The following is a 24,429-nucleotide window of genomic DNA, read 5'->3' on the forward strand; positions in this document are numbered from 1 at the left end:
ACACGTGTTTTTAGGCGCGATATGTGAACGGCCTAAGTCATTATAATCCGTAATCATTTTCCCACTGGATGCAACAAATGGCTCGTTTGTAATGGGTTTTATTGTTTTTGTCTCGTCGCACCGGTGTTCTGACTGGGACACGGCATCACAGTATGTTAAGGGGCATAACATTTCCGTTAAATGCTTGAGGTATTCAGCCAATCACAACACACTGGATAGCTAGCCAATCAGCGTACACCTCGCTTTTCAGGCCGATGAGCTTTGTAAAAAAATTACGCGTTTCAGAAAGTTGGGGCATAAAGGAGAAACAATAATATACTTTGCGGAAAATAGTGTGTTTTTTTAACCTTAAACCACATAAACACATTTCATTATACCGAATTCACAAAATAACATTCTGCCATATGACAATATATAAAAGTTGATCTTAACAAAGACACAAATAAAGCAAAATACAGTAACAAAATAAGAATATTTAATTACTGTCCACCACAGATTACTAATGTCTGACTGAGTTTACTTTTATACCTGCAGTTCCAAAGAACGATCAGCGAGTCATGGACAAAGCTAAAATGGCAGTGAAATCATCAGGCTTACAGCGTTCCAGTTCGGATGCAGGGAAAGATCATGGCGAGAACCGAAAACCTCCCTCCGGTATTGTCCGTCCCTCCGCTGGCACGGTTAATTCCTTCGGTTACAAGAAATCTGGCACTGCCACTATACTAACAAATAGTGAAAACACAGTCTCTGAAAACTCTGCAATTAAAAACAATACTCCTAAAACCTCTGGTATCCCAGTGAAACCCTCTGCCGGTGGGGTAGGTGGAGGACGAAAGATCAGTCTTGATGTGTCGAACTGTGATCAAAGTTTCATGGCTCCGAATGCACGCAACAACATCCAGTATCGTAGTCTCCCAAGACCTGCTAAGTCCAGCACCTTGAGTCTGATGGGAGGACGGCCGGGTGCTCGTCCCGTCAGCAGCAACATGGATGTTGGCCTAAAAACAGTGCCCGCCCCATCTAGACTGAAGGAACCAGGCAGTGTAAAGAGCTCCCATCGGGCCAGTACAGGAGGGCTCACTCCAGTCAACCAGACGGACCGGGAGAAGGAGAAAGCCAAAGCCAAGGCAGTGGTGTCTGATTCTGAGTGTGGCGGAGGCGGCCAAAGAAACGGCGCATTGACACCAACACAGAGCACACTGGAGCCTCCTTCCAAACTACTGGGACTTCGACAGCCATCCAGCCTGGGCAAATATTCAGAGCTGCCCTCTCCCAACTCTCAGAGGTGAGATGTGCCTCCTCCACATAGCTGTTTATTAAAACTCACATCTGCTCTGATTGGCTGTGGTTTTCACTCAGAGTGGTCCTTTAAAAAAAAAAAAGATTAAATTACTTGAAATTGACTAGAAATCTTGCAAAGTGACACGTCTTCAGTTTAAGTTGCTAAAACATTTATTCACTGTCCTGAAATAAGGTTCATAACATGGTTTTAGATGTATGTATAATGCTGATGCGTAATGAAATTGTGATTTTTTTTAGGTTAAGTTTTGGACTTCCTAACTAAAAAAAAAAAAATATATATATATATATATATATATATATATATATATATATATATATATATATATATATAAAATAAAACATAAGTATTAGATGAAAACTTCAAAAACTAGAAATTTTACTGAAGTCACTTGAAAACAAAACCTGAAACAGAACTGGTAATAATGATTTTAGATCATAATTCTGAATTCTGGACTAACTTATTTTATTTTATATTAATTCATTCTTCATACTTTAAGTATGTTGCTGTGGTAGAGGTGTGAACCCATGTCATGTTTCCATAATAACCATTGGTTTAGTCAATAGAATGTAACCAGCAAATAATACAGCACGCATATTATTGAAAAATATTGTTATTTATTGCTGTATAGTAATATTCGTGACATGTTTAAAGTTCTTAAACACATTTTAACACATTTTATATGTTTAGCCAGTCTTAGAAATGAGCAAAATACCTCTTTAATTACAATTAAAGATTGAAAGGTGTAATTTTTTTATTTATTTCTATTTCTATTGTGTGAGTTATTTGTGCATCTGGATTTGAACTCCTCTCTGTATCCTGGCATTCATAGGCCCTCCAGTGCCAGATCTCTGCCCAAACCTGCTCCCCTGGACAAGGTCAACTCCAACAGTCTGGATTGTGGGATAGTCAGCGTGGAGGACCAGCTTCCTCCCAAAGTCCCGCCCTTTTCCAAATTACAAGAACTATCAGGAATAAGCAGCACAAGCTGTCTGACGCCCAGTCCGGCTCCCATCCTCAACGTCAACTCCTCTGAGTGTTTCTCCAGCGCCACGGTGGGTCGAGGGGTCAGCGCTGGCGGCTCTCCCTCGCTCTACCCCAGACTCTCAGGGCTGCACCGTAGCATGGAGTCCTTGTCTCTGCAGATGAGCGTGTCTCCAGCAGGGGGGAGCATGACGGAGCCCAGGCCCAGACATGAGGACAGAGGGAAGGATGGTGGCTGGTCGACAGGAAGCAGAGCCTCACTCAAGCTCACGACAGACAGGTGAGCACTGCACTTCCTGTCTGTGCTCACTTAACCCGATAACATGAGCTATGCTAATTTACTTCTAAACACTGTAAAAATGTGCTTTTATACACTTTTGAGATTTGAAGGAAGATGGACTAAACACATTAGTGATCAGAAAAATCCGATCTCCCCCATCATGCTTGATAATTAACATGAACTAAAAAAAAATACATTCATATAAAATCATAATATAATATAATATAATATTATTGATTATTTGTATCCTGTTTTTTCTGTTATAATATAATATAATATAATATAATATAATATAATATAATATAATATAATAATGAATTCATAATAGTCTTAATCTTTTTTTAAATAAATTGCTACATTTTTATATTCATAACAGTCTATATTCCTAATATCCATAATATTCATATGGCTTGTTCCTAATCTTTAGTTTAGTTAAGTTATATTTATTTGATAAAACATTAGAAAGAAACAAGATGACAGCTATTATGAATTAATTTATCAAAATCAATTCATATTATAATTTATAGAAATAGCTTTCATATGATACATTTTATAAATATTATATTATATTATATTATATTACTGTGTTTAAGAAGGGAAAATATAAATCTAGGAACTGGGAATTCATTACATCTCCTGATTAAAACTAAGAAAATGTCTTGATATAATAGGATAAAAAGTTTCATAAAAAGTATTAGAATGTGACCTTTAAAACAGACAGAATTAAATTTTTATTTAATCTTTTCTTATTAAGAATCATCCATATAGACTTTTCTTTTTGTATTATGCTATATTTGATTTGTCCACGAAGCACTAGAAACAAACATTATGAATTCATTATTTCATTGTATTGCATTATTTTACAATTAATATAATAAATAGTTTTCTATAGGATACATTTTAAATTAGATTTTACATTTTACATTATATTATATTTTGAACCACAAATTTAAAAACAAACCAAACATATGCCGTTCATGAATTCATCTACATCTAAAAAAAAAAAAAAAAAAAAAAAAAATTCTGTACCCAAGCTCACTTCCTGTCTCTGGACTAAAACAGCAGCCATCCCACATAAATGACCAAAACTGCTATATTCAGTGTCATGTTCAAAGCAGCAGGTCATCACTGGGTGTGCCAGTGGAAACATCTAAAAGCAGCTCACTCTTCCTGTTATTCCCAGGTTATTTTCACCACAAGGTTCATGCCGCTCTCTGCCACACATGACCTCTCTGTTAACACCACCTTCAAATTTTGTTAACGCTTGCTTAGTCAGTTTAAAAGTGGGCAATAGCTCACAGCCTTAATCTTGCTCATTATTTCTGTTGGGCTGCAGGGTAGGCCGCGCAGAGCTGAAGGCTAATGAGGGTCATGAGCCAGGAAATCGTTTAATTGACAATGACTTTATTAATGTTTCAATTCAGCAGCTCATCTCCCTCCATCAGAGCTTGGTTTCTATGTGGTTTCTAGGATGTTATTCTTACTAGGTGACTAGTGTTGCTTGGTTACTTATTAGCAGGTGCTTCTCACAAATTTGTACAAATGTTTTGTCTTTTTTTTTTACTTTACTAAAGCATAAAATACCATATGTTTGCAGATATTTAAATGTATCTATAAAAACAATGCCACGGCCAGTTAATCTGCTTTGAAATGTGTGTTCTGTGTCTGAACGTCTGTTTTTGTTTTAGTGTGATTGCACCCACTGCTAGATAAATCCAATAGTATTTCGACACCGTATTTCACCATAAAGCATATTTCATCCATGGAAGCTAGCTAATAAACTGGGTCAGAGACCCGACCTTAAAAGCCTTGGCACCCATGTAAAAAGCTCAATGACCAGAGGTATATTAAAACGGGCTTATAGTATTATAGAATTAAGGCTTGTCATATTCCATTGTCATTTACACCCACTCCTGTTGTGTGTCCTCAATCTGGCAACCCACATGAGCATCGAGGCTGGGGAGGAACGACTATTTCCAATGTTTTCAACTGCTTGCTGTCAATATCATATACTGCACTTTTAAATGTAAATATATGCTGTTTTTTCATCTGTTTTGTTGTATACCAAGCAATAGTCATATGTCAGGTAATTTATAAAAGTAACGGCAAACGTCCACCTTACACACTAAAGTTTAATTTTTTTTTTTTTTTTTTTACCTCATCCAGAGAGCCACATTACAGCAGATTTGCACTCGGTTCACATCCACCCAAAAGTCAAAGCAGAACAATTGCCTATTTATGTCAACACTGTGATTATATCTCTGCTAATAATCCCTCTAAATGAAATACTAATTGCTCATTTTGCATTACAAATCACTCTGATCTATTTGTGGTGTCTGATCTCTTAATTTCCATGCATATGATCATTAAAATAATGCTCTATTTCTCACTTTCTCAATCTTTTTTTTTTCTTTCAGCTCACAAAGGGACAGAAATACTCTCCCAAAGAAAGGCTTGAGGTACTTGTCATTTAACTTCACCTCTGCTGTTTCATGATGGTGCCCCTCTTGATGGGGCAAACGGTTTGATCCGATGTAGATCCATGAACTAACGTCCCACTCTTGTTTCCCATCAGCCAGCACAGCTCCTCGCAGGCTGAGGAGGACAGTAAAGAGAGACGTCACTCACACACTATAGTGAGTCTGACTGAGACCAGCAGCCCGCCACAGTTCCCTTCACCCATACTGACAGGAAAGACATCACTGACCAGCATCAGTAAGTGACTGAACACTTCAGAGGCTTTCTGGAACATCCTTAAGATGGAGATGGAGATCATTATTTGAAATATATTTCAGGAATTTAACAAATGGCTACTTTGTGTTTATAAAAATAAATTTACAGACTTTACATTAATTGATTTTACAGGCAGTATGCAAGGCTCCTTTATCTAATGTGCTGTGATTGGTATCTTATATAACCTCTGTCTCCCTCTGCTGTCTGTTTTGTGCAGTAGCACCCAGCCCCACCTCAGGAACGCCAAGAATGACCAGATCCAACAGCATCCCCGCTCACGAGGCCAGTTTTGAGCTGTACCAGGGCTCTCCTCTGGGCAGCACCCTATCGCTCGCCGAGCGACCCAAGAGCATGATCCGATCCGGCTCCTTCAGAGACAGAGAAGCCAGCGATGACGGTGAGACTTCGGGTTCATATGGTACAGTCTACATGAGGCGTACAGATGAAACACCTGGACTGGCAAGGGTTGCGAGAATCCCACAATGGACAAAATATTACTACTGAGTCAAAATGCTTCGCCTCTCAAACTATTTTTGTGCTGAAACATAACTCTGTAAACAAGATGTGACTCAACAAATGATTAAACACAACGCAGGATCTGTAGTACATTAAATAATCAGAATTTGCTGCAATGTAGGATTTAGGTATTTTAATACTTTTAAACTCACATTTGTTTATTTCCCTCTTTTTCCACCTGTAGTTCATGGCTCAGTGCTCTCACTGGTGTCTAATGCCTCCTCCAGCTACTCCTCAGTAAGTATCCCAGGGCGTTTCTTCCCTCCAGAGCTCCACACACGTGTGTTGCGGTGCTAGACTGTCAAGAGTGCAGTCTGCCGCTCGGCGGGAACTGCTGATTTATTGGACCCTCACAGCCGGGAGACTAGAAGAAGCTTTCTCTGCTTTCCTTACCTAAAACAGAGCTGTTATTGAACTGCTGCACATGACTGGGTGCTGATGTGAGCTGTAGCATGGATAAAGAACAGACCTGTTTTTGTACCAAAAAAACTGATTCAAACCCCACAATATAAAAAAAAAAAAAAAAAAAAACTTGCATTACAACATTAAAAAAAAATAATAATAATGATTGTGAAATGTGATTAATTCACTTATTCACTGATTACTACTTCTCATAGGCAGCTGTTTAATCAATATGGCATGCAAATAGTGAAACAATTTCACAGGGATTTATTAAAAACACATTTAATGTCATTACTCTCGCATCATTTTAAGTCAGCTGAAAGTGGTCTCAATTTAGTTCCTTTAATGAGAACAAGTGTGAACACACTTATGTTTATTAATTCATTTAGCTTTGACATCAACGCACTATGAGATATTAAATCTGTATTATGTTGCAATTCAAAAGCACAGTATAATAATTTGACCAAACCATGCAGTCCTGTCTTTTTTTCATGTGTATTTCTGTTTTTCATCACTATGAACTTCCATGTCTTTAGCATCTTACTATCTTTCTATCTGTTCTTTTCTTCCGTGCTTCTCTCAGGCGGAGGAGAGAATACAGGGCGAGGTGAGTGTCTGTCTCTCTCTCTGTGATGTTCTCCCTCTGTCGTTCAGAGGTGAATTACAATCATATTAATAACCTGTTTCCGTCACACGTTCTCAGAGATTAGAACAGCTCACGTCAGCTGATGAACTAACACATTGATTCAAAGCCTTTGACTGCCGTTAACTGTTCAGAAGGCTGTTATTAGATTCCTCTGCTATGTTTCTGTCAAGTGATGTTTAATTCAATCATGACTTAAGGAAATGAGTAGCTAACCATGTGAAATGTTGACATTTATAAATGTGTAGCTATAATCTATTCACATCAGATATACTGTATATATATAGATCTATGCTTGATCTATGGATGCAAAATGAAGGTGTCTCTTAAGAGATGTACTTGAAGTTTTGCGTTCTGAGCCTGAAGGCTTGAAGTGAGTCTGATTTCACTCACTGTGTGTCGTTCTGGTCTGCCGTGCATCACAGCATGTGAACATACTCACCATTTGTCTTTCTGTTGTGATCGGTTGCATGTATAGAGTTTATCACCCTGTTCCAAGTAGAGAAGATATATAAACTGACACAGTTGCTATTGGGAGTGTTAAATATCATCTGTCACAGTTTCCCAGCAGCTGCAGTGAGCTTCTGCAGTTCAGTCTGACTGTAATACTCTAATTTGGGAAAAACATTTCAGAGTTTTATGTCAAAGTAAATAATCTGATCGGTAAGAGGAATAGTTCACCAAAAATGAAAATTGTCATCCTTTACTCCTGCAGTAATGACAATCCTGTATGATTTGTTTTCTTCAATGGAACAACATAAAAAAAAAACCAAGAAAAACAGACATTCATCAAAATGAGTTTTTTGTTTTTGTTTTCGTTTTTTGGCTGTTCTGCTGAATTCATTCAGTGAAATTCCCAATTATGAAAGTAGACCATATGAACTGTGCAAAAGAGATGTGAGAGAGTTATTAGGGAACATTTTTATTTCAATTAATGACAGTTTCTCATATAAAGCTATCGTTATGACTTTAGAGGACTTAAAAAGTAGTGGTACATGGACTATGGAGTGCTTTTATGACATTTTTACCATATTGTTTTGTTATTTTTTGGAGTTTGAAGGTCCTTAGTTGACATCTGCGATCATTGTCTAGAAAAAGAGCAGCCTAGCATGTCCTCCTCTTAAACGCAACAGAGTCACACAGGTTTGGAACAACATGAGAAAGAGTAATGATGACAGAATTCACATTTTCGGGTGAACTATTCCTTTAAATCTGATGCAGTTTTATGTTATGAATCTGTTGGTTAATAACGTTGTGTGTTTCTTCACAGCAAATCCGTAAGCTGAGGAGGGAGCTGGAGTCTTCACAGGAGAAGGTGGCCAATCTGACCTCACAGCTGTCTGCTAATGTAAGTGACACATCTGACGCTTCTGTTCTATTCTGTATGTACACTGCTGTTTCAAGCGTTATTCTACTCCGTCCATTCATGAAAGAGTTTCCAAATAATCAAGCAGCAAACCTCAACATTGATGATAATCTTGATTTCTGAAGGATCATGTGACACTGAAGACTCAAATTCAGCTTTGCCTCTCATTAATTACATTTTAAAATGTTTTCAAATGGAAAAGAGTTGTATTTCACGATGTCACCGTTTTACTTTGATCAAAGGAATGCAGCTCTAGTGAGCATCAGAGACTTTCAGAAACATCAAAAAATCGAACACACCCCAAACTTTTTAACAGTATTTTTCTTTAACATTCCAATTATTATTTAATATTATTTTGATTATATCATGCTCATATAATGCAATGAAATGGATTCTTTGGTCACACTTTATTTTAGGGTCCAATTCCCACTATTAACTAACCATTAACTATGACTTTTGCCTCAATCAACTCCTTATTTGCTGCTTATTAATAGTTTATAAGGTAGTTGTTAAGTTTAGGGTATTAGGTAGGATTATGGATGTCATGCATTATATGTACTTTATGAGCACTAATAAACAGCCAATGTTAATAATAGACATGCTAATAATTAACTAGTTATTAGTGTGTATTGGACCCTATACTAAAGTGTATCCGATTCTTTTTATCCAGGCTAACCTGGTGGCAGCGTTTGAGCAGAGTCTGACCCTCATGACCTCTCGACTCCAGACCCTCTCCGTCAGCGCTGAGCAGAAGGTATGATCAGGCAATCCCAAAAACAAGCCCGAACCAAATCTCAGTTCCACCATTTATGGCTTATTGGTAACAGTTACAGCATTAGCATTTCATAGCATGATGCAAAATAGGATACTGTTTGGATACTGTATAGTTTCAAAGTAAATTCTACATCTTCTTTTTTTTTCAGTGTTATCATAGTCTAAAAACAGAAAACAACCCATTTTTTGGTATTTCTTATTACTCTAGACTGGTTCATGTATGAAACATTACCCAAATCTCATCTGTGCTTTAACCGCCCAAATTTAGATCAATATGTGTAACCTGAGACACTGAGAGCGAGAGAGCAAAAATGGGTCAAATTAGGGTTGAATGGATTTTGGGGGTTGCTGGCTTTTCATTTACTCCCAAAGGGTCACTGCGTTATCTGTGCCTTACTCCACATTGCCGTCTGTACAGGAGGCAGCTAGTCTAGAGAGCTCACGCTGAGAAACAGTGACCCGCATTCACTGTTTCGTTACATTGGCTGTGACCCTACAGATTGTTTGAGTGATTCAGAGAGGTACAGCTGGAGGAGCTTTTGTAGACGTGTCTGTGGCTTCGTCTGCCGTAAATGCCATTGGTCAAGTGCAGGCAGTAAATCATTGCAGAAAGCAGAAGCGAAACTACATCTGTTTGGAAAACCGTCAGTAGCAGAGCTTTGGGGAATGATGTTTCAATGTTTATGCTTTAAATGAATGCGCACAGACTACATACATCTGGGGGGTTTTGTCTCTATAGGACAGTGAATTACTGGACCTTAGAGAAACAATCGAGAACCTTAAGACCAAGAACATGGAGGCGCAGGTCGTCATCCAAGTGGCACTCAATAACCCAGATGTGGCCCCCAAAGGTGAAGACAGCAAACATACACCTCAAATGGAGTTTTAGCTCAATATACGATGAATGTTAGCAAACAAATGTTCTTTATTCCTTCTCTCAGAGTTGCAAATCAGGAGGCAGAACTCATCCGAGAGCATCTCTAGTCTGAACAGCATTACCAGCCACTCCAGTGTGGGCAGCTTGAAAGACGACGCCAAGAAGAAGAAGAAGAAGAGCTGGGTAAGCAGAAAAAAGTGCCGAAGATTGAATTATATTGACAATATCTGCTAGTGGATAACCATGCTTTTCACATATCTTTCTTCTTTTGTAAATCTTTAAGGTCTGCGAGGTAAGTTTTTCCTCTTATGTCATCATGTGTTGTTTCTAACCACTCTGCAAAGCTCTGTGTCCTCAGACAGCCTCTGACAGTCATCGCTTCTTATACTTTCATAGGTGTAAAGTTTTATGTTACAAAAGTTAAGGGGTGAATTCACTAAGCAGAGAGCACAAGAGGTTGATGTTTTTTTTTTTTTTTGGTCAATAAGTGTTGCAAGACTTTTATTTTGACAGCATATTCATGCTATATTCACTGTGTATTGTGTGTGAAAATGCCTTAAATTGTTTCTTATATGTGAGAAAATATAACTTATCAGATAACTGAATTGTTGGTTACAGAGTTTGCTTTTTTTTTTTTTTTTTTTTTTTTTTTGATAATGAAATACTTTTTAAGTTTACAGAGGATGCTAATATCAATTGAATTTGACAGATTTATCAAATTAAAATATTTTGTAATTATTTCAGATTTTAGTAAATATGATGTAAAACAAATAGTAATTTCTTTAAAAAAAAAAAAATATGCATGTAATTTTTACCATATTTAAAATCATAAAACCCCTTCACACCTGTAACCAGCTCCTAATAACTGATGGGGACCCACAAGATTTTGCAAATGTGCCATGACATGAATTGCATTAATTACTTTAGCGCACTGGTCATTTCAGCAACTTATAAAGTGGTGTAAGTAACCATGGACTCCTTGGTGAATTCCCCCTAGAATGCTATTTTACTAATACTGTAAACATGTGGAAACTGAATGTCTAATATGGCTATGATGGAAGAAAATAAACAAGAATGAAGCTGCAGCTGAGCACTAACTCTGGCACGTAGACACAGATCACTTGGCATGTTGAAATAATCTGTTACAGTTCTTCTGTATTTTACCTGTGTTATTTATTTATTTATTTATTTTTTTTTTGTGGTTCAAGGCTGTAAGCTCTTTTATAGGAATGAATGCATCACGTATAACCATCCACACCAACAATCCAGTGTTTCAAGTGCCCTTGTTTAAAAAATAATAATAATAATTTTGCTGTTCTTTAAGTGTTTGTCCCTTTGTGCTTGAAATATCTCCATGCAAAGTACTTGAATTTGACACTTGATAAAGTAGGGAGATTTGCAGAATGTAAAATCCTTAAATTAAAATCATTTATTTATTTTATTCTTCCCAAAAAAATTTTACTTTAAAGTTTTTCTCAATAATAATTTACATTTTAACTTTAGAACAGTAAATAAATAAACTTTAAATTAATATAAAAAAAATCTGAATAAACATTTCCTCTTGTGTTTAAGTATTTCAGTGTATTTTAGGTTCTGTCTTTCTCTCGGTTTCTCTGTAGTTACGAAGTTCTTTTGGCAAGGCGTTCAGCATTAAGAAGGGCGCTAAAGATGGCTCCATGTACTCTGATATTGAAGAGATCGCCACTCCAGACTCTTCTGCACCCAACTCACCAAAACTGGGTCATGAAGAGGGAGAGAACCCGCCCACTTCCCTCCCATCCGGCCAATCAGCCACCTCCTCTGTGTGAGTAAAGTTCTCATGTGCCAATCACAATATCAGGAGATAATCAAGCAAAAATGGGCAGCGGTAATTGGACTATTACACCCTTTAGACTGCTTTTAAATAGTCATGACATTGTTTTCTAACAGGATCCCTGAAAGTAACGAGGAAAACGAGGGCGATGAGAAGATGGTGTCAGAGCTGCGGTCTGAGCTGTGGGAGAAAGAGATGAAACTGACGGACATCCGGCTAGAAGCGCTGAGCTCAGCACATCAGCTGGAGCAGCTACGAGAATCCATGAACAACATGCAGGTTAGTGACCAATTTAGTCATTTGATTTAGTTTTTTAAGGACCTACGGAAACCCCAGGCTCTGGAGACTAAAGGTGATGGTTTAATCATTGGTTTGACACCTAATTCTTCACCTTAATTTTAAAGCTTTTCTTCTCAACCTGTTGTTTTTGACACCGCTGCCTCACTGAGCATTCCTTGTCCAATGCTTGTGTCTAAATTTGGCATTTCTATAGTATTGCATCAAATCGGCATTTAATTACATTTTTGACTTAATGTTATTTGACATTTTGGAGTAAATCTCTGGCCCATTTTACTTGTAGAAGATAACCAGCTTCATAATTATAAATATGAAAATAAGGTGTTTTTCATTTCCAGCCCGTGTTAATGATTATATATCACTTATAAATGGTTGTATACCAATAAAAATCTACTTTGCCTAATAATTATGCACACACAATAAAAAATTGACCTTTTTTGCATGTGAAATTTCACAAATGTCAATGCAGTGAATGACTTTGCATATGAAGCACTGCAAAGAAAAACATAATTCAAATAAAATCTTTCATTGTAGAGGATGGTGGAGAGTCTGAAGGCAGAGAACGATCAGCTGAAAACAGGAAGTGCTCCCTCATCCCTTGTGCTCCCTTGCGGCCCACCTTCTACTTCCACCTCCCAGCCGTCTGGTCTGGCCAGCCTCCTGAACTCCAACCAAACCAAACCACCCATGAGCCTCACCAAGTCCTTCAGCCTCAGCCTCAATGAGTGCTCCAACACTGGTGAGTTCCTTTAGTTGTGTCTCCTGATATTGCTGTTTGTTTTAACCTTGAAAGCTTGGTGGCTCCAAGAATCGCATCCCATTACTAATCTAGAAATGTCACTGGTGGATGGAGTCAAGTCATTCTGTCTATCTATCTCACAGACGTTGCTCCTATGGAGTTCCTGAGCCTGTCATCTCAGAGGGACGAGGCCTTAACACGTGTGGTGGTCCGTATAGCTGACCAGCAAGTGTCCATGGAGGTGAATACATGAAAACAGAATTGAGATCCCTTTAAATACATGAACATTTGATCATATGCACTAAATAAGCCAACTGATATACAACCAACAGGAGAGGCAACAGGATTTCTACATTGGCTCTGTTAGGATTCATGGGAAAACTGAGTGGTCTGTGTTGGACACGGACATCTCCACAGCTTTCGTGGTAAGATCTCATTCTGTGGTGTAAAGACTGCTATAAAAGTTTCAATTAGTGCTGTCAAATGATTAATCACATCCAAAATAAAAGTTTTGGTTTACATAATATATATGTGTGTGTGTGTGTGTGTGTGTGTACTGTGTATATGTATTATGCACATATACATACACACACATATGCATTTATATATTTAAGAATTTTTTTACATTTATATATTAAATATATTTATATATGATATAGTTTAAATGAATATAAGTATATACACGTACATATTTTTTTCAACAAATGCTGTATGTGTGTGTCTTTATATAATATATAAAGACACACACATATAGCATATGTTGAAAATAAATATACACAGCACACACATATTATGTAAACAAAAGACTTTTATTTTGGATGCGATTAATCATCTGACAGCACTAGTTTAAATATATGCAAAAACAGGGAACCTTTAAATTTTACAAACATAATTTATTATTTGAAAAAAAAAAATGTACGAAAAAATTCTAACAATTACTATGCGAATAATACCATACTATTGGCAAACATATCAAAAGTCAACTGGTTATTTTTTTATGTTTTTATATATATATATATATATATATATAGACAGGTATGTAATTGTATGTAAGAAATTTAATTTAATGTATTTAATTATAATATTTGTTTCATCTAATGTGTTCTTTGTATCTGGATATCAGGATTATATTTCGCAGGTGGATCCCAGTGCGAGTATGGGACTGTCCGTCGACTCTATCCACAGTTATAGTATTAATCAGAGCAGGAGAGTGCTTGGTGCCGAAGCCCCAGAAAGTTCACCCTGTGACTGTTTAAAAAAGGGTCCTGGACTCATCACTGTCACCCTTAAAGGTGAAAATCTCACACTTTCATTCTCTCCCTCTTTTACGCTACTTCTCTTAGACCACATCCTACACAGGTATAATAGCTATGCTTCCATCCACCTATTTTTATGTGCATTTTGGATGATCACATAAAAAAACGCTGGATGGAAATGTCATGATGCACATAAATTCTAAAAATGTGCATAAAAATGTATGCACACAACGGAGTAGGAAAACCTTTTTATCTGATAAGAAAAAATGCACACAAACTATGATGGAAACACATTTATCGAATAAATTCCACCATGTGCATTGGAAAAGTCATGTGATCAAGGATAACTTGAGTAGCAGACCGATCTCATTCACAGCATCTATGTGTTGGTTCGGTCTTTCTGAAATGCATCTGTCTTCAAAGTATTTCTTTATAATTACTGTCTTACATGACTGCGTTCCCTAACAGAAGGCATCCACCTCTTAAACATTGACCGCATTTATTGTGTTATGTCTGCTTTCTCTGAAGGGAAAATGTCAAGAAAATGTCTTGTCATTGACACTGTCAACACTCATGACTGGTTACTCTATTTTGTCTATTAAATGTTTTTCCTTCCTGTTTTTTAATTGCCTTGTCACTTGTAACTGACCTCAACTCTCTCTCTGTTCCAGGTTTTAAGGAGAAGTGTGTGGACAGTCTGGTATTTGAGACTCTAGTCCCCAAGCCCATGATGCAACACTACATCAGTCTGCTTCTGAAGCACCGGCGGCTGGTCCTGTCGGGCCCCAGCGGCACGGGGAAGACCTACCTCACCACCCGACTGGCTGAGTACCTGCTGGAGAGGAGCGGCCGTGACCCCGGCCCTGGCCTTATCACCACCTTCAACCTGCACCAACAGACCTGCAAGGTGAAGCCTGGAAATAACACTTCCCAGGAAACACTGACTTGTTTAGTGTGGCCAGCAGTTGGAAAGCTACACCTTTGTCTTCTCTTTCTCAGGACCTCCAGCTGTACCTGTCTAATCTGGCCAATCAGATTGACCGCGACTGTGGCGCTGAGGACATTCCATTGGTCATTATCTTGGATGATATCAGTGACGCGTCTTCCATCACTGACCTGGTCAATAGTGCACTGACCTGCAAATATCACAAATGGTGAGTGAGGAAACTCCTGTGTTAAGGAAGTGTTAGTGGTGAATCTCTCAAAAGTATTACAATCATATTTTAAGGTAACATATTTATATTATTGCAGCATAGGGAAAATTAAGCAATTTAACTTTTTACTATTAAGATTATATTAAAGTGCCCCAATTACGGCATTTTTAAGGTTCCTAATATTGTTCTGGGAGGCTCCTACAGCAGGTTTATATGCATGCAACACTATCATTTTCTCATAATGTACATTTAATATCTAAATGATTTGTAAACAATTCGTATGAATCAGTTCAGAAATTCAGTCTCTACAAACTCCTCCTTTCTGTGAGGTCAAGTTGTTCACGGCCGTCCAACATAGAACATTGGCGGGCATTATGCAAATGTGTTACCCTGTGACGTCTAGCCATCACAGAAGTGGGATTCAAATTCCTGATGACTTGTTTATGTGATTCAGAGTCTATTCTTTTTTTTTTGACAGACAGACAGTAACTTTATTTACCGTGCACTGTAGACGTCACAGCTTTGCAGATTGTATATATTCACAGACAGCTATATTACAATATTCAACATGGTATAATAGGTTCCTGCCCAAAATTATCTTTACTTTAATGTGAAACAGTACATAATACAAACAATATTGAAATTAAAACCTGCATAAATTAGAGGCAGTATAACAAATTCTAACATCACTTTATATATACTTAAGAAAAAAAAATCATTTTATAGAATGAGCTGGAAATATTCTTAATTTTCATGGAAATATATTGTTACATAACAAACATTGTTAATAATACACAACAAAATATAATTTAAATGATTTATTACATATAATTTGGGGAATAAATATGACCTGGAAGTATTACTTACAAACATTGTGAGATTCACTATTTTACTAGAGCTTTTTATTGTCAAAATTAAAAATGTATCTTAAAGTAAATTGTAGGATATTTATTTACCGTGGTTATTTATTTCAGTCCATATGTCATTGGAACCACCAATCAGTCTGTTAAGATGTCATCCAATCATGGCCTGCATCTCAGCTTCAGGTACGTTCCTCATGTCTTTAACACGAATGCATTACAGTTTGTAGATTGTGGTAAGATTAAATAAAAACATCATCATCATAAAGAAATTTGAAATCCCATGTCAATATTCCAACCGTACTTCATTTGTCATTTTCTGTTTGTATGAAGGATGGTCACCTTCTCCAACAACGTGGAGCCTGCAAATGGTTTCCTAGTGCGTTACCTGCACAGGAAGTTGATCGAGGCGGAGGATGAAAGCACAGTTCACAGTGTTGAGGTGCTGAGGGTTCTGGACTGGGTGCCTAAACTCTGGTATCATCTCCATACCTTCCTGGAGAAACACTGCACCTCAGACTTCCTCATAGGTACAGATTTACACGTTCTGAATGTCTGTTTCATGCATTGCTTTACAGGAAATAAAAAGAAAGAAAAAAAAAGAAACATATTTATCCATTCATAGTATATCAGCAACTTAATCTGAACCATGCACTGCATTTCAATTGGTATTATGGATTTCTACACTTCAGGTTAACGTTTAGCACTGCTCAAAGCCAAGTAAAAGCCAAAAAGATCTCAGCTATGGCTCTTGTCTTTGCAGGTCCATGCTTCTTCCTGTCTTGTCCAGTAACGTTAGCAGAGTTTCGCTCCTGGTTTATCGACCTCTGGAACCAGTCCATTATTCCTTACCTTCAGGAGGGAGCTAAGGATGGTGTGAAGGTAAGTTGTTCATAGGCAGCTGACTACTAAATCAGGGCTGTCCAATAATTTTCTTCAGCTCCAACCCTACCTAAGCACTTCAAGCTCTTCAGGATTTCTAGAAACTGTAACTGTCAGTGTTTTTGGAGCTAAACTGTGTAGTAAGATGGCTCTCCTTATAAGTGACCAAATTGAAACACACTTCATAGGGATTAACTCTCTTAATAGTTACTCCCATGGCCGTAGCCAGCTATGAGGTCACAGAGGTCCGGACCTCGGTACATTTTTCATGTTCAAAATAGCTGGATTTTCTGCTTTGTACACTACGTACTGCAAATAGTGGCTATCATCTGCACCTCAGTATTGTAGTATATTATAAAACAGTATGCAATAATAACTTATTGAGTCTAATTTAAAGGATGCCACCTTCTTGCGACAATAAAGCACTCCCTACACATGCCCTTAAACTTTCGATTATTTACTTCATTTTTATTGAAAATAAATGATTTTCTGATGTGATTTGAAATTTAGCCAAAAGGCGGATTCGAACCCGAGTCGATCACGACAAAATATGTATAACACACCTTTTACCTTCTGCACCACTGGAGTCTTTTAACAATAGCACGTTTGGTGGGCAATATGTATGTTTGCATGAATAATTAACAACTGATAAAATTATCCACCCCATAAATATACTATTAACAAACTTTGATGCAATAAATAGGGTATGATTTAAAAATGAGCATCGTTGAGCCATGGTTACTCCATACAAATAGTGCAAGAGACTCCCTGTATATATCCAATATATCTCATGTATCCTTGTTTTGGTTGTTTTTTTAAAATGATGAATATAGACTATTGATAGCTGCTGAAACAGACAATTAACTCCTTACATGTAGGCTTTAATGCTAGTTTGGTGTCGACTAGTTCTAGTTCTTAGAATTCGGAATGTCCAAGCTTTTAAAGTTTGGCCAAAATTAGGCACTCCATAGGTTTTGTAACAGAGTTTATCTGTTATCATATGACACTTATTGTGTCTGGTCAAAGTGCACTGGAGTCTTGGAGCTCAATCTCTGCATTCACATAATTCAGGTCCATGGTCAGAAAGCAGCATGGGAGGATCCAGTGGAGTGGGTGAGGGATACACTGCCCTGGCCTTCAGCTCAACAAGACCAGGCCAAACTCTTTCACCTCCCTCCGCCAACCACCGGCCCCAACACTGCTCCAACACAGCAGCCCACAGACGACAGGGTCACGTCCAACAAGGACACGTCTCTGCCCACCATGGAGTCTGATCCACTGGTGAGTGTCCAGTACAGCTACACCTGAACCTTTGTGAACATATCTGCATTTGTTCTGACAAGATGTCCTTGTTCTGTTCATCATTCAGATGGCGATTCTGTTGAAACTCCAGGAATCTGCCAACTACATCGAATCACCCGAACGGGACATTTCTGGCAACCCCACTTTCTAGGCTGAGCTCAAAGGCTTAAGAGCTTACTAATGGCTAGGGCTGTAACAAAACACTGTTCTGTACAGCTAAAATACACCTCCTGTCTCCTTCGAAAGGCTTGTGAGAGTCGAGAAGAGAAACTGTCAAGAACATCCATGTCTAGAAGTCTGAAAGAAACACTAAAGAACTGATCCTGCCAGATCTGAGCGAGAATCTTTTTTGCACTGTTGTCTTAACCGGTCCTTCCTTTGTTTATCTAACCTGCAAGTTGCATGGTAATACTTGCAACTGGGGATTGTAAAGATTGGATGATTGTGAAGATGAATTTTTTTGTCTATCATACTGGGAACATAATTTGCTACACATTTGTTTGATATTACTTTTGTTTTGGGTAATATCTGACCATATGGACCAATAATCTATTTATTATTGTTTGCAAAAGTTCCGACACTCCATCCTCAAGATCAAGTTGCCTGAACCCTGTACACAAGGTGCGGTTACATTTTGACCAACTCACATGGATGCAAAACGTACCGAACAAGATGGTGCTCAGAATTCAGCCTTAAACGATGTCCCTCCATATATCATGAAGTCAGTCCCATAGCAATCTGAGTATTACTCTATTTTACCTCACAGTTTGCATAGTGATGCAGTTTTAAGGTGCAGTACATACCCATAACCTGGTTGCATTCATTCCTATCAAACACACAGCCTTCAGACAGATGTAGACTGTAGATCTCTGATAGGATGCACTTGGATTCTTAGCTTTCAATCGAGACCACTGACTGGTTGTTCAAGATTCGTAGGTTGTTCGCTCCAATGGTGAGTTGCAGCACCAAAACAACCAAAAGTCATTTGTTTTCAATGAGAGTTTGAGGCGACATGAGCGATAGAGACTGTCGGGGATTGACATAGTTCAGTTATATGCAAATGTCTACCAATGGAAGAACAGAAAATGAAGCTCATGTGATCTGCTGCCTGATATTGTTGGTCTCAATTAAGGTGGCACTTGGAGATGCAGCAAAGCTCAGCATGACTGCAGTAGGGCTCATGTGATGCACCGTCTGATACAGTCAGAGGGCGACCTATTGTCAGTAATAACAGAGGTGCTGTTACCGGTGCAAGAAAACAGTATGCAACATGTTACTTTCAGTACTTATTCATGTGCGTCCAGTGCATTTGATCTTATCGAGATAATCAAAAGCTTTGTTCTCAATGACAAGCCAAATCCTCTTGGCTTTGTGCTGTAGCATTACTGTAGCAGTTAATGAAGGCCCTGTTTCCACCTGGTATTAACGTGCATTTCAAATGCATCTAATGCAACCTTTGTGATTGGATTTTGTTGAGTAATTCCCCTTTTATTTAGGGATACTCAACATCTCTGTTGTGTTAGCTGAGGTTGGGTGGCATCTAAGCATCCAGGACAAATAGGAATTTACATTGTAAACGTGATGTGGTCACATGCATTTTTGACTACCTCCATTTGTGAGTTTAGTGATTTGGTCACAGTTTTAGACCCTGTTTACACCTGTATATAGTACTGGACACTTGTGATCGGATCACCAAAAAGATGTTAAAACAAGGTGGAAACAGAGCTGTAAATATACTGGATATTGACTCCACTGGCTGAACAAATGAAGCCAATTTGAGCTCCGGTTTGAAAACAGATCAGGATTGTTTGCAGTGTGAACAAAGCCAAAATGGTTTAAACAATTTATGTCTGAAGGAGGTTTAGTCATTTGTTTTTGGCCTTTATTAAGTCTAGAGGTTCAAAGCAAAATCACATCAGTGTTAGCTTACAGTTTTACACGCACTTATGTCCTTTGATATTCTGTAACAATGTAGCCAGTTTTGGAATTAACATTGTTTATGTTTATGTTTATGGACATTTTAAGTCACACGATGACCCCGTATCAGGGTCAAACTCTCCAATCATTCCAATAACAATTGTAATACTGACAGAATATCTTAATTCACATTAAAACATAGCAATGGTGGAATGTAACTCATGAATGCATTGGCTATTGGCTGATTACAGGTGCTCCAGAACTGTATGTGCATGAAAGCTTTAACTCTGAGGAAAGATATAGCTAAAAATGCACCTTATCATGAGACGCCAAAGGGTGTGTTGGCAACCAGTCTACAAGGGCAAAGTGATCTTTTACCTAAATTACCAAACTGAAACTCAATTTCTCATGTACTAACCTGTTAGTACTAGCACTATAGCAATGTCAGATGAAACTGTGCCGTTGTAGTCTCAGAATGTAAATTGGATCAAAACTTAAGTTTGCCAACACACCTAGTGCTCTTGATGATGCTTGCCGACTCTTGTGCTTGTGTTTACGTGTCCTGTTAATGTCAGATATAGCTTTCCAAATGAATAACCAGAGGAGCATTTTTTTAAGGTCTTTTTTTTTTTTTTTTTGTACGTGCTTGTTTGTTTTTACTAAAGGATCCAAGTCTGACATTTGTAAATAGATTTTCAATAAAAATTGCCTAAAAAATACAAACGAAAAAGGTCTATGGTAGAATAAACAGAGCAAGGTTAAAATATCACAACTATAAACTGAATGTGTCTGGTTAGATATACATTACAGCGAAGATCGCGGTCATCTCTCAGTTATAGCCTTTCCTGTAGAGGCAAGTTAACTGCCACAAAGTAACTAGATCATGTTACCTAAGTACATTTTTCACTATAAAAGTGTCCTCTGTATTCTCTTCCGGATCGTACAAGGTATTGAATGGCTTTAACGACCGAGTTGGCCATAACAACCCATAAGAAAACAGTAAAAAGAAGTGCTTCAAATTACACAAGTACCTCAAAATCTGTCTTAAAATCGTATGATCATAAACTTAACCTTAACCGCTTAAGGATAGTTTAGGGGGTTTGGGGAAGATTCCCCAGTGGTTGTCATGAAAATGTGCCTAATATAAGCCAACTCGTTGGACATTGCAATACCTAAACTATTATGTTTTGCAAGGGATTGTTTGCTGGAGGATAAGAATGCGAGCGAACGTGTTATCCTTTTATATGCTAGCTTATGAAATAACATTGAGACTTGAGCTCGCCGATAGTCTCGTTTCCATATGTCCTGGAAAACAAGGCTGCTTTGCCAGCTAGCACAAACTAAAGCCATTTCCCACCATCTCTTGTTCATCTTGCATTTGAACCGAGATTGAACCAGTTTGGAGAACCTAAAATGGAGTGTTTATATCTTGATTAATTTATTATTTTTTACTGTTTTACAACTAGCAATGCTGAATGTTCAAGCTGGCACAATAATAATACAAAACATGTGCTTTGTAAACTCTATTTGTTCCACTTGTTTAAGATTAAACAGGTTCAATATTGTTTAGTCAAAAAACAGATTCATGATTTGTCACTATGCAGCGTTGGAAAAACATTGTCGAGCTGAGTTGTTAGTACCAATGACAGAAAACATTGGTATGTGATAAGCTAATGTCCAGGTTTGATGGTGTTTTAATGTTGATGTGTATCACCATTGTTTGTCTGGAAAAACACATTACGACCTACCTGTCCCATTGGGATTTCAAACAAAACTATGTTTTTCTTTTGGTTCTTCTTTCTTTCTTTTTTTTTTTTTTTTTTGCTTTCTCTTTAAAAAAAATCTTTCTATTTTGTATAGAACATTGCAATTGTAAACATTGTAAATAGTATACTCATCTGCGACCACAATCACAGTAAAATATGAGAAGATCCGGCCCTCAGATGAGACACCTTTTGTTGTTGGTTTTTATTATTATTATTATGCAAACTGTCTGCTGGAAAGGGGTTATAGAAGGCATGTGCTGATCTGAGAGAATTTCTTCCATCAAATATTCACTCACGTTTTCAATAAATTCATGTCATCCCTACACTGGATTTGTGCTTTTATTTCAGTAAATATTTTTTTTATTTGGCAACTATTACATTAATTTAATAACATGACTGTTTGTATTTATCACTTTTTATTATTTCTCAACACAAATATTCCTATTCTATTTCCATATATATATATATATATATATATATATATATATATATATATATATATATATATATATATATATATATATATTAAGATTTAGTCATTAAGCAGATGCTTTTATCCAAAGCTACTTACAAATGAGGGCAATAGAAGCAATCAAAACCAACAATAGAGCAATAATATGTAAGTGCTGTGACAAGTCTCGGTTAGCCTAACGCAGTGCACTTAACAAAGGGTTTTAGATATAAACAATAAAAATAAAAAGAGTTGATAGAATATAATAGAATAAAGAATGCTAGAGGGTCATTTTTATAATAAATAAATAGAAAACATGAAGATAGAAATATAATAGAGAATGCAAGTGTTAGAGGCCTTTCTTTTTAAAGAAACTAGTGATAAGAATAGAAAAAGATCAGAGAAATGTCAATGTGCCTACTAGGGCAGGTAAGGAATTAACTTTTTTTAATCACATTAATTACACAATGTGGTGATTAATTAATCTAATTAATCGCACATCAGATTTGGAGAAATAACTCTTAAAAGATAATTTAAAGTCATTGTTGTGCAAAGCATCAAACAGAGACTACAAAAAGTGGATTCAGCAAGAAATATTTTGTCTGATAAAATGTATTACATATACTTTTTGGACCATGTGAGTAAATGATGACAGAATTTTCATTTTTGGTTGGGTGAACTATAACTTTAATAATTTATTGTATTAATTGTATCATTATTACTATGAAAATATTCAATTATTTATTTAATTAAATTAAAATTAAATTAAATTTATGCATTTAGCAGACGCTTTTATCCAAAGCGACTTACAGTGTATTCAGGCTATCAATTTTTACATATCATGTGTTCCCGGGGAATCGAACTCTCAACCTTGCGCTTGCTTGCTTGCTAGCGCAGTGCTCTACCAGATGAGCTACAGGAACACAGGAACACATTAATGAAATGATACTCTAAATAATAAACTAAAACTAGTAGGTGGTGGTAAATGTCTCAATGATTAAGTCATCGAGTCATTTATTCATTTGATTCGTTCAAATGGCTGATTCATTCAGGAGGTAAGTGAATGGTTCTTTATGAATGGTTCATTGAGTCATTAGGCTTGTTCGACTTGAAGCAGGTCATGAGCATCAGACCGACCGGTGTGTGACATCAAAGTACCGCAAGAGCTTTAGAGAGCATTCGGCTACTTGTGCTTTTGAATCGCTCTAGCTGTATTTTGATATCACACACCGATCGGTCTGTGCAGCGCCACTTCAAAGTCAACGCTTTGGCCAATGGTACAACGCGCCAAATGGTTCAAAACGTGGATTAAGAAATGAAATGCCGCTGTGGTTTGCTCGGGGATGAACAGTTCTGATTTGTCTTTAGGCTTGTTTGAGATGCACCTTGCCTCGCCTGAAATGTAGGTGAGAGTAGGCGGCTGCAGTAGGGGGAGGGGTCAAAAAAGACCTTTGGAGTCGGACGCTTCCTGAATCTCACTGTTTTTTCGCCTGCAAACGTCAGCAATGGAGGAGATCGCGTTCGCGTTTTTTTATCGCAGAAGTGGAAAGGAGGAAATTTATAAGAATGTTTGTAAACAAGCAGGTTTCTGCCACCATTTCACGTCCATAGTATTTTTTTATAGTCCTAATTCTTAACTTCACTAGCCGTGTTTTGTTTTTGTTTAGTTTGCATGTAAATATAAATAAATAAATGGGTAATCTTAATTCTTAGAATAAAGAGAAAATGTATGAGTTGACATTCTCAGCCAATGAGTATGAAGCCGTGTCGTCAGGCAGTCGTTTCCCATCATGCTTTTGATCAGTGCAGTCGGTGGAGACAAAGTCCTTTCAGGCAAGTCGTGCCACTCGGCCGCCATCTTGGCAACGCCTCCGGGCAGCTATTTCAGAATAACAAAAACAGCTCCTATCTAAATGAATGGGCAGGTGACCGGGACATAAAAACAACATGTATAGAAACAGCAATGAAATATGATAAAAATAACTGAAAATGTTTTAAGACTTCGCCCCAAAATAAGGTTTAAAACGCCTTTTTCCCCACAGGTTATACCTTTACTATGCATGCGCAAGGGTTCGTCAACTGTGCGCATACGTCAGTGGAACCAGACAATAGGCTTA

General features: G+C 37.4%; 1 protein-coding gene across 4 annotated transcripts in view; it reads left to right on the plus strand.

Annotated features, from left to right (window-relative positions):
• LOC127944615 (neuron navigator 1) overlaps window positions 1-22,184 on the plus strand; it is a 111,505-nt gene extending 89,321 nt beyond the window's left edge. For 2 of the 4 annotated variants that reach the window (XM_052540673.1, XM_052540675.1), the window contains 24 exons: window positions 535-1,285; window positions 2,133-2,564; window positions 4,982-5,023; window positions 5,140-5,279; window positions 5,515-5,694; window positions 5,998-6,050; window positions 6,799-6,822; window positions 8,129-8,206; window positions 8,895-8,978; window positions 9,738-9,849; window positions 9,940-10,058; window positions 11,495-11,679; window positions 11,805-11,967; window positions 12,520-12,724; window positions 12,868-12,965; window positions 13,057-13,149; window positions 13,848-14,016; window positions 14,652-14,887; window positions 14,980-15,134; window positions 16,109-16,180; window positions 16,328-16,524; window positions 16,758-16,876; window positions 17,948-18,157; window positions 18,246-22,184. In XM_052540673.1, the coding sequence (XP_052396633.1) occupies window positions 535-1,285; window positions 2,133-2,564; window positions 4,982-5,023; window positions 5,140-5,279; window positions 5,515-5,694; window positions 5,998-6,050; window positions 6,799-6,822; window positions 8,129-8,206; window positions 8,895-8,978; window positions 9,738-9,849; window positions 9,940-10,058; window positions 11,495-11,679; window positions 11,805-11,967; window positions 12,520-12,724; window positions 12,868-12,965; window positions 13,057-13,149; window positions 13,848-14,016; window positions 14,652-14,887; window positions 14,980-15,134; window positions 16,109-16,180; window positions 16,328-16,524; window positions 16,758-16,876; window positions 17,948-18,157; window positions 18,246-18,329 (4,001 nt within the window). In that variant the 3' untranslated portion in view covers window positions 18,330-22,184. The remainder of the gene's footprint in view (window positions 1-534; window positions 1,286-2,132; window positions 2,565-4,981; window positions 5,024-5,139; window positions 5,280-5,514; window positions 5,695-5,997; window positions 6,051-6,798; window positions 6,823-8,128; window positions 8,207-8,894; window positions 8,979-9,737; window positions 9,850-9,939; window positions 10,059-11,494; window positions 11,680-11,804; window positions 11,968-12,519; window positions 12,725-12,867; window positions 12,966-13,056; window positions 13,150-13,847; window positions 14,017-14,651; window positions 14,888-14,979; window positions 15,135-16,108; window positions 16,181-16,327; window positions 16,525-16,757; window positions 16,877-17,947; window positions 18,158-18,245) is intronic. The other 2 variants (XM_052540676.1, XM_052540674.1) reach the window with 2 other exon arrangements.
• The last annotated feature ends 2,245 nt before the right edge of the window (window positions 22,185-24,429 follow it).

The sequence above is a fragment of the Carassius gibelio genome, chromosome A23 (assembly GCF_023724105.1).
Source record: "Carassius gibelio isolate Cgi1373 ecotype wild population from Czech Republic chromosome A23, carGib1.2-hapl.c, whole genome shotgun sequence".
Taxonomy (NCBI): domain Eukaryota; kingdom Metazoa; phylum Chordata; class Actinopteri; order Cypriniformes; family Cyprinidae; genus Carassius; species Carassius gibelio.